This window comes from Chrysemys picta, chromosome 1 (genome assembly GCF_011386835.1).
Source record: "Chrysemys picta bellii isolate R12L10 chromosome 1, ASM1138683v2, whole genome shotgun sequence".
In the NCBI taxonomy this organism is placed as follows: Eukaryota; Metazoa; Chordata; order Testudines; family Emydidae; genus Chrysemys; species Chrysemys picta.
This window is the reverse complement of record NC_088791.1, coordinates 259498691-259514284: the sequence shown is the minus strand read 5'-3', so window position 1 is coordinate 259514284 and position 15594 is coordinate 259498691. Positions and strand designations below refer to the sequence as shown.

General features: G+C 40.1%; 1 protein-coding gene across 1 annotated transcript in view; it reads right to left on the bottom strand.

The window, feature by feature from the left end:
• The window catches only part of ABCC4 (ATP binding cassette subfamily C member 4 (PEL blood group)), a 225654-nt gene that overhangs the window by 30507 nt on the left and 179553 nt on the right, over positions 1-15594 (bottom strand). Inside the window, 3 exon segments of the mRNA XM_005305004.4 lie at positions 2501-2606; positions 7698-7870; positions 8305-8394. Coding sequence (XP_005305061.1) covers positions 2501-2606; positions 7698-7870; positions 8305-8394 — 369 coding nt within the window.

Below are 15594 nucleotides of genomic sequence, written 5' to 3'. Positions count from 1 at the left end.
TCAGCTCTGTAAAATCTTGACCCTTCTGTTCAACCATAAGGGTGACCTCTAGTGTCATTTCTATTGTTGCTTTTTGTGATGTACGTGCCCACAAAAGCCCTCATCTTACAAGTAAAAGCACGTGGGTGGATGGCTGTGCCTATGCAGAGTTGCATTAACTTGACTGAGGCTCTGTGCAAGAGTAGCAGTCTGCTGTGAGCTACCAACTGCATAATTGGGACCTAAGAAATGAGATGACAGATCCACATCTAGTAAACCATTTCACAACTGGCAGTTGCTTTCATTGACTACTATCAAGCTCATTTCAAATCAATCAACAAGAGATTATAGGCTCCGTATCTTTTGGCCCAGATCAATCTCAAACCAAGATCTATTGACACAGTGCAGCCAAGAGGACATGAGCACCATCATTGCCAGGAGGTGTGGGAGATGGATTAACCACTTGCTTCAGATGGAAACTGATTCCATCACCAGAGTAGCAATAAGATGGACACCTGAAGGCAAGCGAAAATGAGGCCGCCCCAAAAAAACATGGCAAAAAACTGTGGAAGCCGAGTTGAAAGACCTGGGGCACAGCTGGGGAACCATTGAAAGACTTGCCAGAAACAGACAGGAGTGGAGGAGCTTTGTCACTGCCCTAAACACCAGAGGCGTAAAGGGAACATGCTGACGATGATGATGATGATGATGATGATGAGCCATTCCATTCTCTTAACATGCTGACCTCCATCTTGATGTACTATGTCTATATCCAGTTTTCAAGTTTCTTATAGTAAGACAGCACAGATGACTGAAGAAACTTGGGCAGTAAATAACAAACTGAGATATAATTTACATAGATATTCAATGGGAGGAAATAATCTGGAAAGCAGTACTTCTGATAGAAGGCTAGAAGACACAGAGTGGAACAAGGAATCAAATCAGACACAAGTTTGTAATACAATATGGGAGCAAAATAGGCCAATACAAATTTAGGCTGCTCAGACACAACAATGATGGAGCAGGAAAGCAACAGTCCTTCTCTATACATCTCTGAGACAACTGCACATGAAATGTTGTTTGCAGTTCTGTACACATCAGTGCCAGAAAGATCCTTACAAATTGGAGGAAGTTCAGAGAACAGAAACAACAGTGATTAATAATTAGGAATTTGGAGGGACTTACTTACAAGGAAAGACTTAAATGTCTCACTTGAGTATTCATAATTTGGTTTGGTGACTATAAAAGAGGACATACAAATATTTGAATGCTGCAGAAGACATCAAGGAGGGAAAGTTATATCAGGATGGTACAAGGAAGTATACATACTATAACGTGATGAAATTAAGAAAATATATAAAATATCAATACAACTCTTCTCATATTGCTATTGAATAATCTCTCAAGGGAAGTGGTGGAAACCCCACCACCGCATAGGACATTTATTTGGGGAAACACTAATTCATGTACCGTAGACAGGGCCATGTGTATGCAATGACTGTGGAATTCAATTTTTGTTACAAAATTAATCTCCAGAATCTGTTCCTGTATAAGACACATTATGTTATTAGCCCTTATGTTCGTGAAGATAACCTTGAAGAAGTTAACTGAGCATAAACCAATGCAGTAATACCGGCCTGACAGTGCAGACAACCTAAAACAATAATCCTAAGAGCTGTGAACTGTTTAATTCATCTCAATCAAGGTCCACAATTCTATAGACACGGAATTTGGCATGTTCCAAAATATTCAGCATTTTTGCTGAATAAGTCAGCATTTTACTAAAGCCAGGTGCTGGACATTTTCTTTTCTGTCTCCCTGGCCTACCAAACCCTTCCTGCAACCTTCCCCACTCAGGGTAGTTATTCCTTCAAGCCTGGGAGCCCAAAATGTCCAGTTTGCACCCAGGAAGTAAGATTGTGGGGGCTGGGGGCAGAGATAAAGGTGATGGAGGGAGATCAGGTACCAGAAGTATAGGCTGGGAAGCGGGGCTGTTTGGAGAACAGCAAAGCAACTGAGCACTGGGAAGCTGAAGAGAGGATCTGCTAAAGCTACCTACAAGCTCCCTCTTTCCCCTGGCACACAGGGGAGGAAGAATTTTATGACCCAGGCTAAACAACATTGCAGGAGCCAAGGCCCAGGGACTGCAGCCAGGTTGCCGGGAGACCACAGCAAAAATATCCCCTCCTGAAAAATAATCAACGGATTGCACTTCACTGAGTCTTTGTCAGGTATGAGCTAGGGGGAGCGAGAGATGGCAGTGAAAGATACTTAATACATTTATATGTCTGCAGAGTACATGGGACCCTGACTGTAGAGTACAATGCTGCATCAGCAGAGAGAGTGACTGGGTGATCTAATAGGTCTTTTTCCATCCTTAACTTCTATGAGCTGCTAGTCAAGGTAGTTTTACATAGATTTATAATTGCCAAAACCACCTTCTCTTCCTCCCTGGATCAGAATAAAAAAAAAACCCATGTCTATTCAATCTTATTTGAACCAATGCTGTTAACTTTCTTACCATAATCCTGTCACTGTCGATAATGGTGTTCAACCTGTGTGCAATGGTCAGCACAGTGCACTGGGCAAACTTTTCACGGATTGTCTTTTGAATCAACTCATCCGTTCTGAAACACAGAAAGAGCAGTGCAAATGGAAGTGAGAGAGCTACATGAACAATGATCTGACTGCAGAGAAGTTCTATGATTGTACTGTAAATAACTGTAACATCAGGAAATATTAATTTGCAGAGGTGCTGGAGTATGTCCTTCCTTCAATACGGTTTGGCACGTCATGAAAGAAACCCAAAGGGAGGATTCTGAAGGTTAAGGATGAAAATGTTTCTTTTTCAAAGAATTTCCAATATCATGTGCACCAAAGATCAGCGGTTCAAGCAAGATGGAACTGGGGGAGAGAATGGCTCAGTTTCTTCTCCCTGACTTGAGGAATCAGCACCTGCTCCCACTTTTCCTCAGCTAGTGCAGTAAGAGATCCCACTGCTTTAATCACCAAGCTAAATCACATCCATCCAAAGGTCTCACACTATACGCATCTTCCAAAATGTCAATCTAACTTTTTATTTCGAGTCTGAATCTACAATAAGCAAATATCCCCTATTGAAATTAACCCAGCAATATAAAAGTATCCATATATTACATAAAAGACATCTCTTTAGTAGTTCAGGACCCACAATCTCTCTCCAGCAAAGGGGACAGCCCTGTGAATATGTTTATTACCTAGAGATGCAAGACATAAAGATAGCAGAACATCAGCTCCCTGTGGAACCAGGACTTTGGGGGCACATGGTCCCAGTGTGGGCAGAGCCTTCCTTGGAGTTTCCTGAAGAAACTGCCTTTTAAGAAGGCCCCTGTCTTCTCCCAAAGGAGAAAAGTCAGGAGCAGTAGAACTGCCACTGAGGCAGGGTTACGGGGGACAGCTGAGCTTGCTCCTCACCCATCCCTCATCTCCCCTGGAGCCAGACTTTTCGAGCACTCTTGTTCCAGCAGCCCTGGACCACAGGCAAGCCCTTCTGGCACCTTCAGACCCCAAACCATGGTAGTATTAGAGCACTCAATCCATAACCAATAGGTTTTCTGCCCTCTTCTCAGGGACCAACCCCTGCTATTCTCTCCGCTGCTGTCAAAGGGGGAAAACCAGGGCCCTGACAATCTCTTAGTCACCTGGGAGACAGTAGTCCAGGGAAGAGAGAAGGCCCTACTATCTGAAGCAGTTGTGAGGATAGTTTATATACACCCCTCCTCTCCAATAATTCTAGACAGAGGGGTGGTTGGAGATGGTCTACATAGAAGAAAGGGAGAAACAATTTTTTAAAAAGGTCAGTAAGTTCAGAACCATTTTTACTGATGGGTCATTAGGGGAGCACAAGGAGTTATAGCTTAATAAAAAATCCTGAAAACAATTAAAAATAAAGTTTAAACAAGTTGTGCCCATTGCCAGCCTTTGTAGCCACACGAACTTACTATCATCCTTGTCCTTCCTTTCTTCCTATTGTTTGTTGCACTCTCTTGTTGCATCTTTTAATAGTAAGTTCTTCAGGGCAGATGCCATGTTTGCTTATATTTTGGACAGAATCTAACACAATGGGGCCTTGATCCCTAATAATAAACCAATGGCTGCGTGTATGTGCAGTTTCAAAAAGTTCTGAAAGTGAGACTGCCAAAAGAGTTAACCATATTAATTAGAAAAAAGTGGGGGCCCATACTTAAAACAGCACAGGTTACAAAATAATATAGAACCTATCATTGATAGGTACTGAGATAGATTCACCCCAAGATTTATGCAGATTTTGGAGGAGAGTAGGGAAGGGGAAAAGGGGGTTGTGGTTGTTGAAAGCAACTGCAACTTTACCTTCAACAAGGGAGGGAAGGAAGCAAGCCTCAAAAAAGGCCCCACCCAGATTTAGCTGGAAAATGGGTGTGGGCCAGAGGGCCTGGGCTGACTGAGTGCAAATGCCATTCCCAATGTGAATTACAGCTACCCACCCAGTGGAAAACTGAGGCAAAGTAGCAGTGGCTTTGCCATTCCTCAGGGTGAATTCGCACTGGGATCAGGCACCTCTGTGGACCAGCTTCACTAGAGCCGCGATCCTTCAGGTACGTTTGAAAACAAAAACCTGATCTGAACGTTAACCAAATAATGGTAGCTGACAAGGAAACCCAACCCTATTTTAATTAAACGTCATGCAAACAGATTTATCTGGGGATGAAAAAGGGATGTAAATTCTCCAGAAAGTTTCACAAGTCTCAATTACTGGAGATTTTCCAAGACATAACGCCAGAAATAAAGTGATTCATATCATTTCCAATTGTAATGCCGAGGGTTTCATGTGCAACTTTTAAGAATCATTTAACTACTACAGAATTATTTTATTCATGGAGATAAAATTTCCAACTTCATGTCCATGAAGAAAAGCTAAACTTGTGCTAAATTTCCATCAATCATCATGTGAAATACTTATACATTAAGACTTTACATAAGACCACCAGGCTTATGTAAACTTTCATATTTAGACCATTTTCTATTTGGCAATAGACTGCAGTATTTCCTGACGTGCATCCTATTAGGTTGCACTACTTAAAAATCCACCACCACAGCTACGCCCAAGATTTTAAGAAAAAGGTTTTGCAAACTGCAGTGCAAACCAACTCAAAGAAGAAACTCCAAGTTAAAGTTGATACCTCTTCAATCATTTGTATTGCAATGCTTATGGTTGCTATTAGTAAACATTTACTTTATTGCAGTATATCTGCAGCACATGTCAAGTAAGATAATTTAAATAGATAGTGCAAATAAAAAAAATAAAGATGTCAAAATGGGGAGGATGAATAAGAGGATATGAAATTTCCATTGGTCTGATTAAATCACAGATTATATCACTTTTTAGCCAAAAATAAGCTAGCAGCCCAAAATCTATGGAGAAGGAAAGGCACTTTCTTCTCTAAAGATTTTAGAAATGAAATCCATGCTTCACTGCAAAGCTTCTCTGGTGGCACCACTTCTCTCCCAGGAAGAGGTTACAAAAATGAGTCATGGGCAGATACCTCAGTGGAAGGATGAATTTGTGGTTCTGGACTCCATGGGAATCAGGAAGAAGTCTATTAATTGCTAATGCTAGTGTTTTTGTTTTTTTGTTTTTAATACAAGTGAAAATAAAATAGCCCGTTTCTTCTGTGGAAAGAGGAGTGCCACCTTGGCTATCGTCAGTGTAAGAACTGACAATGATACTTTGCTTCCAGAATTATAGACTTACTATAGGTAAACAAGGTACAGTTAACTGCAGTTGGGAGGGTTTCACTGGACACCGCCCTTAAATTTTTGAAGTTTGGCATTCTGATACAGAAGGGTAATTTCTCCCAGCACTGGACTATTGCACATCTTGCCAGTCTCTCACAAAGTACTAAAACAGTTTGGCAATATACAGCACTGCAGTGGTGGAAGTAACTGTGTATTGTGTACAGAATGACCGACTTCTTTGGGGAAATCAAGAATTTGTACTACCTCCTCAGAAATGGCCACAAAATCTGTAGGTTTTGCATGTGGCAATATGTTCACAACTCTTCAGTCAGCTTTTCTCTCTCTGCTAGCACCCAAATTTAATTTTCCTCAGGGAAACTACAACCAAAGTGACCTACAGTGAGCAAATCAAAAACCAAACAGGCCCCAATCCCGCAAGCTGATCCTCACAAGAGGTCCACCTGCACTGATCATCTTGCATGATTAATGCATTACTCTCCTTTGCCAGGATGCCTACAAAAAGCTTGACAACAGTTAGGCTGCTGGTGTGCAGAGAACTCTGCCTATCCTGCTGACCAAAACTTTCTCATTGTTTCTTTGAGCTCTGCCGTCTGTCTATATCCATCTGTTGTCTAATCTTATACACAGATTGTGAGCCGCTTGGAACAGGGACCGTCTCTGTTCTGTGCTTGTACACTGCTTAGCACAATGGGGTCCTGTTCCATAACCAGACCTCCCACATGCTGTGGTAATTCAAATAAATAATAATATTAAATATAGCACACTGGAATACTACAGGCAAGACTTCTCACTAATGCTGTTCAGATCCTTATTATATCTGGAATTGATTTTTGTAACTCCTTTTATATTTGAATATCAAAGCAACTCCACTGATTGCAGCTAGTGGAAAAAAGTGCACTGAATGACCAGTCATGAACAGAAGGCATAAATTCTTTGACCAGTGAGTGAACTACAATTTGCTTTGATGATAAAAATATTAAATGCATCTATTTGAGGGACTTGCTGTTTTATTGTCCTTGGATTTTCTCAAACCATAGTTTGGTGGAACTATCTGTTCAGCTCAAACTGATGCAGCATATTTGCAGTGTTTTCAAAAAATACGGTCTCTTTTACTTATTCCTACCAGTGTTCAAAGGAGCTTTAAAGACTACTTTATTTTTTAGTTCTATAATATTCGAAGATCTCTTCGGATTTTGAGTTCCTCTATTTAATGGGTTTTATCTGTAACCAACTGTATGTGCTGAAAACCATCCTGAGCATTTGGAAGGAATGAGATCTAATAAATATTATTTGTTATTTGTCACAGTCATTTTTCCTTACAAGGCTTTGTCACTATGTGCACAGGATACCCTTCCTGGATCAACAGACCCCAACGCTGTGTCTAACTTTTTCATCATGAGGTCCCTCATCTTTGTAGGATGGTGGTGGCCTTAGAATCTTTCCATTCTGTGAAGTCTGTCAAGAGATTATCTTTTGTTTGCAGTGTAGCTGTGCCGGTCCTAAGATATTAGAGAGACACCAACAGAAGTTGGTCCAATAAAAGATATTGCCTCATCCATTCTATCTCTCTAAGAGGTTATCTTGACAGTGCTGATCTGCATTTCCAAAAGGAGTCTTTTATCCATGGCTGCTGCAGGGTAAATAGCTTTGAATGTTAATTTACGCACAGAAATCAAGGATATTTTTCTCTTTCCGAGGACAAGCCTGTATCTATCCCCTCTCAGGATGCATTCAGGGGAGTTTTCGTGATCAAACCCCTTAAGACATGTACAGTGTTTGGTTTGCCTGCTCTGATTAGGCATTAGTGATGCCATCAGCGTTTCATGAAAACACAAACCCCAGCACAGGCTGCACAAGATATGAAGCTTTTCAGTTCACCTCTGTGTTACACCAACCGTGTACAAACAGGATAATTCATTTTACTATGGCCTTTGGTGTTTTACCTTGCGTCCACATTTGCTGTTGCTTCGTCAATAATCAGAATTTGATTTTTTTTGAGAATTGCCCTGGCAAGGCACACGAGCTGTCTCTGACCAGCGCTAAAATTAGATCCAGATTCTGCCAACTGTGTCTCCATTTTATCAGGAAGTTCTTCCACAGCCTCCTTCAGTTGCACCTGTAGGTATGCCAATGCACTGTAGGATGAGTAACTCATTTCTTAACAAAATATTGTTGTTGTGATTAGGTTGCCTATTTTTTGTTATGCTTTACACAACAATAAGCATGTAAGATTTACATGTCATACTCATATCCACACACTATATAATTCAATTCTACAGTTAAGTCTAAAACTGTTTAAAAATCTATTTTTAATTAATCAAAATATATCCGGCATGATAAAAAATATTAATGCAAGATCCAGCAGGTCAATGTTATATATAGAGACATTTATATACATTTACACACCCCACAATTGTTTTCCTTTCTTCTGTCAGCCATATCCTCACTGAATCCAACGAAACCAAATCAAACCTAGTATGTATAAACACTATGAATAATGTTATTTTATATGTGAACATTAGATACAAATGATTAGATATTTGGAATTACCTCTTCCAAGACATTCCACAGCTCTTCATCAGTGTATTCATTGAAAGGATCTAAGTTTTTTCTCATAGTTCCAGTGAACAGAACGGGCTCCTACAAACCAATGCAACATTACATTTTACTTTTTATATACTTAGTTTTCATACTGCAACACAGAATTTAAACACAGTAAAGCTGATTTGAAGCATGAATGGCACATATATGTAGTACAACAACAAATGATTCCTAGTACAATGCAAGGAAAAAAACAGTTGTGATTCTTTTTATATCACAGAAGTAATAAAAGAAAAGAAAACTCAGAGGTGTATTAGGGGCATGTTAAAGAAAAAATAAGATAAATGCATAACAAGCCTGCATGAAGATATTTAATAAAACAGATGAAACAAATACAGGTATTTTGACAAAATCAAAATATATGCAACAATTTATTCTGTCTGTACTTGAACTGGCATATCTGTGCTACTTTTGACACCACAACACTTTATAGTATATTTACAAGCGAGGCAATTAAATCCATCCACACTGTTAGCGGAAACAAGCAACAACAAGAAGATCAACTCAACACACTTACATTCCTAGGATACTTGGGTGCTTTTGAAACTCTGCTCCCTACCTATATAAGGCACAGACAGAGGAGAAGACTCAAGTGGCTCAAGAGGTAGAATACAAGGTGTTGGGATTTTTGTTTTATTTCAGTCTGGAGAAACCCTCCAAGTTTAACATTAAAGCATCTGAAAGATAAATAGATTTCACAACTTTTCTGCAACATTTATGTCTACATATGTATCTGTTAATGATGGTTAATACTAATACTTGTACTTCAGTAGCACCAAGAGAGAACTGGGGCACCTTTAGGCAAACACACGGCAAGGCATAATCACTGCCCCTTAGAGTTTACACTCTAATTTCAAACAAGACTTAACACATTGAGTGTGACAAACCGAAGGAGAGAACAGGATGGCAAGACAAGAGTGGCAAAGAAAACAACACACACTTACACAGGCTAGATACATGCCCAAGTTGATGGTTCCAAATCATCTGAATTTTCTTTTTAATCTAGCCATGACTGACTGATTTCTTGTAGGTGTCAGAGCAGAAAAGGAGCAGAAGTATAGATTAGTTCAGGGAGGGAATTCTATATTATGGACAATGTGGAAGAAAGTCTGGAGATATTTGTAGGAGAAGCAGACAAATGGGCATTAAAGGACAACATAATTGGCAGAGCACAGGGTATGGGGGTGACAAGAATGAGCAAATGACTAAGGAGGAAAGAGTTGTAAAGAGTCTTGAGGGGAGATTAAGAAGCTTGAACTTGATATAGTGAAATACAATGAGCCAGTGAAGGGAATCAAAGAGGGAGAAGGAGGAGGATGATTATGGCCTATTCTCCCAGCTGGGGCAGTAGGAATCCCCTCAGACCTGCTGCTGGCATCCTAATGCCCCCGGTGAAGACAGCCAGGATATACTATTAGTCCATTCTATGGAGGGACTAAACATACCCTGGGTTAGGGCTGCTACCACTTCACAGACCTCAGGCAGGAATGTGATGACATCCTTGGTTCCTGAATTTACTAAAATGTTGTAGCTTGTTTTCTAAAACATTTTGCCCATGTAAAAGGGCTCGTATTCCTTCCTTCATTACATAGGGAAAAGGCAGCCTCTGATCTGCAGTCTGAGGACTGATCAACTTTGGGGTTTTCTGCTCTTGGATTTCAGTTGTGGCCACCCCACTTTTCTGCCTATGGAGTTAGTGAGCAAATGGGGTTCAAACCACCCCCTCCCATCTTGTTTTGATTGTCATGTTCTAGCACCCCATACCAGTTAATGAGCTGGAACTGGAATCTGGTGAGGGGGTGCCATACCTGCTAGATTTTCATTCTTCCTTTTTTAGCCTCTGTGTGGGTGTGTAAAATCACTGTTAAGTCACTGGTGGGATAGGTGTGCTCTTTCATGCTCCTTGGGATAGAGACAGCCTTTGCAAAGAAGTTGTCACCCTCTGGATCCTCATCCAAGAGAAGAAATGCCTAGGGTATCCCTCTAAAATTCCCTGGCCTCATCTTGAGAGGAAGGGAAGCTGGAAAGGATGCCTGCCCCTTGCCTAACGAGAAGTGTCCTATTTAAAGACTTGTGGCAGGACTCATCTGGGTTGGACTTCTGCAGCAGGGGTGGGGTGCCTGGACTCCTCCTCCTGTGAGCCGATCAGATTATTCCTTCCTTTCTGTATTCTCTCTCTCAGTGTGGAATATATTGTGGCTTGATGGGAGGCAGACCCTCTCAAACTAGTCCAACTCAGAGCCTCTCCCCTTGGCAGAGCAAGGGTCCACAAACTGTGGACAGGCATGGTCAAGCTCTCCTGAGCTGCTAAACAGAACTGCCTTGTTAGATGAACACTGCTTGGTCTCTGGTTGGTGCCTTCTGGGCAGTTCTGCCATGAAGAGGAGAGGTAGAGGGACCTGTCAGGGAGGCACTACACTGGAAGACCCAGAGGGCAAAGACCTCCATGCTCTGAAGGGAAGAAGAAGTGTGAGAGAATGAAAAGACCAGGAAATAAGTTTGTTCCTACCCAAAGGCCCCGAAGGAAATCAAAAGGTTAAGGCAACAAAAGTGGGAGAGCGCTGAACCACTGAGCTTTAGCCCAATGCCACAAACTGATCTTCAAGTCAACAAAAGCAAGAGGAACATGATTTTACCCCAGAATTCTCTACTAACAGCCCGGAATGATATTCAAGCAGAGATGGCACAATCTGAGAATCATGGACTGGAGGAAATGTTAGGATGTCAGTAATTCTTGGTGTCATACACAAGGTAATCCAAGCCAAAAAAAAACATCATCATGCTGTTGAGGACTGTGAAATATCTGATTTGTTACCAGAGTTTCTTAAATCTACAATTTTTTTTTAAAAAGAGTAAACATTTGTTTATATGATATGATTTTTGTAAAGACATCACACATCTTAAAGGTTAAATCCTACCTGATGAAGACCCCATGTAACCCTACTGGTGTCCATGGACCAGCATGAGGATGAAGAAAATCTGGATAGAATTTGGACCTAAACCTTTTATGATGATGTGTTAATTTTTAAACCATTCCTGGAGTATTATTATGAAGGTATTGATGATGGCAGAATGTGGTACAAAAATGTAATAAGATCATGTGTTTTTTTTTTTTTTCTTGTAATGTGCAAGTACTTGAAAGTATTTGTTGCATCAGGAAACTTAAATAAAAACCTGTTGAATTAGCTAAGGGGTTTAATACAATGGTTGAGGAAACATTTTTCTTTAAAAAAACAACACTGCAAGTAATTTGTTTAACAATACACATTTTAATAAGTTATTTGAGATGTTTTGAAGGTATTATTAAGATAATTTTCCATTCAATCTATTTTTATAGGTTGGCAAAATACGAAATTGAATTTATAAAATGTTCATAACTATTATGTCATCCTAAAAGCAAACATGTATTGCAACAGCAGATAAGGATAATTTTTAATTATCATTTCTGACACAGACTAGTATTTAAAATAGCCTGCTTTATGGGAGGAAGTTAATAAGCCAAACCTGTAAATAATTGTTGTAAAAATGCTTCAGTCAGGGTAACAGATAATATTTACAGACAGACACAACCTTCAAACAGGTCCATCCAAGCAAACAATTAGAAACCTAAGCACATTTTTATTTCTGTGGGTAGATATTTAAATTCACATTTAAGAAAACTTCAGTCTTGTTTCTCACCACTCTCTGGAGAGTGACTCAGTTAGCATGCTACACGATATATTTTACTGAACGCCTACAGCTAGACTACATAGTTTTCCCAGAGAATGCTGAGGATTGCAGCTACAAACTGTTGCTCCATGTTATGTAGCTATTTTTATTACTTATACAAATATTAGTAATATAGTACAAAATGTTTATTATAATATAATTATTCCCCCACCCTTCAAAATGATTAAAGTCATTCCTTGGTCTTAGACCTTTGCATATACTTAGTAGAAAACAAACCTCTCTTTATCTGGAAGAGAAACCCTACCTGCTAATCTTCAGACACTTAAAACCCCTAGGGACTATGACAAAAACCTTCTATATAACTAGCAAGATAAAAATAATAAAATTTTACTTTATTAAAATAATTTTATGGTCAGGTCAGGAAACTTCTGCATGAATAACATATACAATTAATTATGAGTGCTCAAGGTGTGGAGACAGCATTTGATCAGCAGTTTTCCATCTCTAAAGTTATATTTTGTTCACCTGGGATCAGATATCCAAATGTGGAAATCACCTGAAATATTTGTAGTTAAAGTTCTCAAAACCCTGTAGCCCTTGAATGAACTGATCATCATCCATTTTCAGGAGAAAAGAACATTGTGCACAAACAAAAGAGAAAGAATTTAAGTCTATGTAAAGTCCTCTTTAAATAGAAAAAGGTCACTAACTCCACTGAGTAGCACCACTGTGCATTAATGAAGCCTCCAGTATGCAGAAACAAAAGACGGCCCACATTAGGCTGCAATCCAATTGTATTTCTTTGCTAGTAACAGCATACCTACCTCTTTTTGTTTGGCTTCTATTCTCAAGAAAGAAAAAAGAAAGCCAGGTGACGAAGAGAGGCATAAAAGAGCCATTGCTTGTTAACCTTCTTATTACATTCACAGTTATTTTTAAAAAGAGAGATAATAGAATATAAACATATAAAACAGTACATTAAGTGAGTGCTACCTTGATTTCTTCACCCTGCTGATGGACCCACAAACATTCAGACACCAATATGGTAAAAGGCTTCTGGATCCAACGTTATTAAACAAAACAGAATGGAAGCTGGAAATTAACAGTTAAAATGCTACTTGCCAAATAAATCCCACTGGTGTCTAACCAAGTGTTTCCTCCCGTCACCCAAACAAATAGGATGAGCTACCTGCAAAGCACATGCCTCCTAGGTCATGTGTTCATGAAAGGAATAGGGCACTGCAGAGGGAGCACCCTATAGTCATGGCTGCTAGAGCCATGTTCCCCCCTCAAAGGGGAATTATGGCCAGAGGATAGGTCAGAGTCCCCATGGAATCTGGTGACCTGCATAGGCCCAGCTATCCAAAGGCATGTGGGTCATACAAAATTCTTCTGCTGCAACAATGTCCAGCTTGCTCTTTCAGTCAGCTGTAGGGTAAAGGTGTGTGGCTGCTCTGATGAGGAAAAGGGCTACTTCCAGAACCACCACAAGTACTTTTCTTCCAATGCCCCTCATCAGGTCTAGGATGGCAGCTTTATGGCTTTGTAGCTGGTAGCATTATCCTCAGCCAGGACCTAACACATGGCTTGTGCCTCTTCTGTTAATAAATTGAAGGCCTAGAACAACTGCCCTAACTGAACAACATTGGTCACTACTCAGAGGTAGGCATCAGGGTCATCATCCAGTCCAATCTTGGACAGAGGAGGGCTGGTACTCACTGGCTGCTTAACTGGTGTCCTTGGATTACTGAACATAGGGAACATAGCTAGTGGATCACTGCTTGGGCTTGTTTCTCCTTTGTGATTTACAGTAAGAACGGCTGTTGTTGGGCTACAATTGGTTTTGCTGCTATTGTCCATCATCCAGTTTGTGATCTCTTCCATTACTCCCCCTTTTTGTACCTCTTTTGCAGATGTGGTTCAAAAGAAAACTTCCACCCAATACCACATGCAGAATGCTGTAGAGGTCAGCAACAAGACTCATCTTTTTGAGGAGAAGAGGCAAGACATTTTTGGGAGAAGGTTTTCAGCTCTGGAGTTTGATCCCTTCAGTAGTCCAAAGCCAGAATATGGTAATATTTAAGATGCAGTGCAAATAGCACAGGGGTCAGCAACCTTTCAAAAGTGGTGTGCCAAGTCTTCATTTATTCACTCTAATTTAAGGTTTTGCGTGTCAGTAATACATTTAAATGTTTTTAGAAGGTCTCTTTCTATAAGTCTATAATATAGAACTAAACTATTGTTGTATGTAAACTAAATAAGGTTTTTAAAATGTTTAAGAAGCTTGATTTAAAATTAAATTAAAATGCAGAGCCCCCCGGACCGATGGCCAGGACCCAGGCAGTGTGAGTGCCACTGAAAATTAGCTCGCGTGCCGCCTTTGGCATGCGTGCCATAGGTTGCCTATCCCTGAAATAGCACCTCTTCAGACTGGCATTTTAGCTGGTAGGAAATGTATGGTCAGTTCTGGAGGAAGGAGGAAAGTCATTTAGAAATTAGAAAGACTCTGTTGCTGGAGAGAGGAGCTGAGGGGGAAACAGATGTTTAGTTGTGAAGTCTTGTTTGGCCATTGATATTGTTTATTATTAATTTTTGTGCTTACACCCAAATAATATGATGATATGGATATAGCCAGTAAAATAAGAAAACATTACAAACATTCATGTCAATCAAGTGCCTAAAGCACCAATGCAAAAAAAAAAAAAGTGTGTTTAATTTTCACTCAGAATTTAATTCAAATACATGAAAAACCAAAAATCACATACTGACAAACAAATCTGGATTTCAGGAGCATGTATGTGTGTGGGAGAGGACAGCAGGGTTTCTTCCTTTGCTTTTTTTATTTTAAAAAAAGAGAACAATAATAAAACCCTACACACACACATTCTCTGCTGTACCACTTTCCATGTAGTCCAGTTGAGGGGTGAGAGATCAGGGAACCCATTGCAGATCTGTGATTCTCTGCCCAGCTCCTGCCCTGGGGCAGGTTGCACAGCTGGCAACAGCCCCCAAGGGATCATATGCCAGTTGGATGTTGCTGGAGTGCAACACACTCCTGCCATGCCCTCTCTGCATCTTTCTCCTGGTGGGGAAGGTGGCCTACTGCTTGCACTCCCCTACACTCCTGTCAGAGCAGCACGAAGAGGACAGAGAAGAGGAAAGAGTCAGACCCAAAGGGCTGATCCTATATGTTATGGAAGAGGCAGTCTGTAGGAAAGAATGTGATCTTATTCAAATTCTTTCAAATACATCAGTTTACAGAGAAGCACAATCTCAGTTATTGTCTCTTAGCATTTGTTGAAGAATTAGTCCACAAGAATGGACTGATTTAAATGATCAAAACATTTTGCCGTATTTTCAGACTGAATCATTTGGATACTAAATATATAGACTCTTGTTTTCAATTTAGTAATCCTTTGCAGAGATATTATGGAAAACAATAGCCACTCGTATTTTTAGGTTCTAGCAAATGTATTTTATGCTCTGTGTTGGCTCTTCAGCGGTAGTTAGCCAGCAAACTTAATTCAAACTGTTTCTAGAATTGTGCTGATATTGATTATCACTTATGCA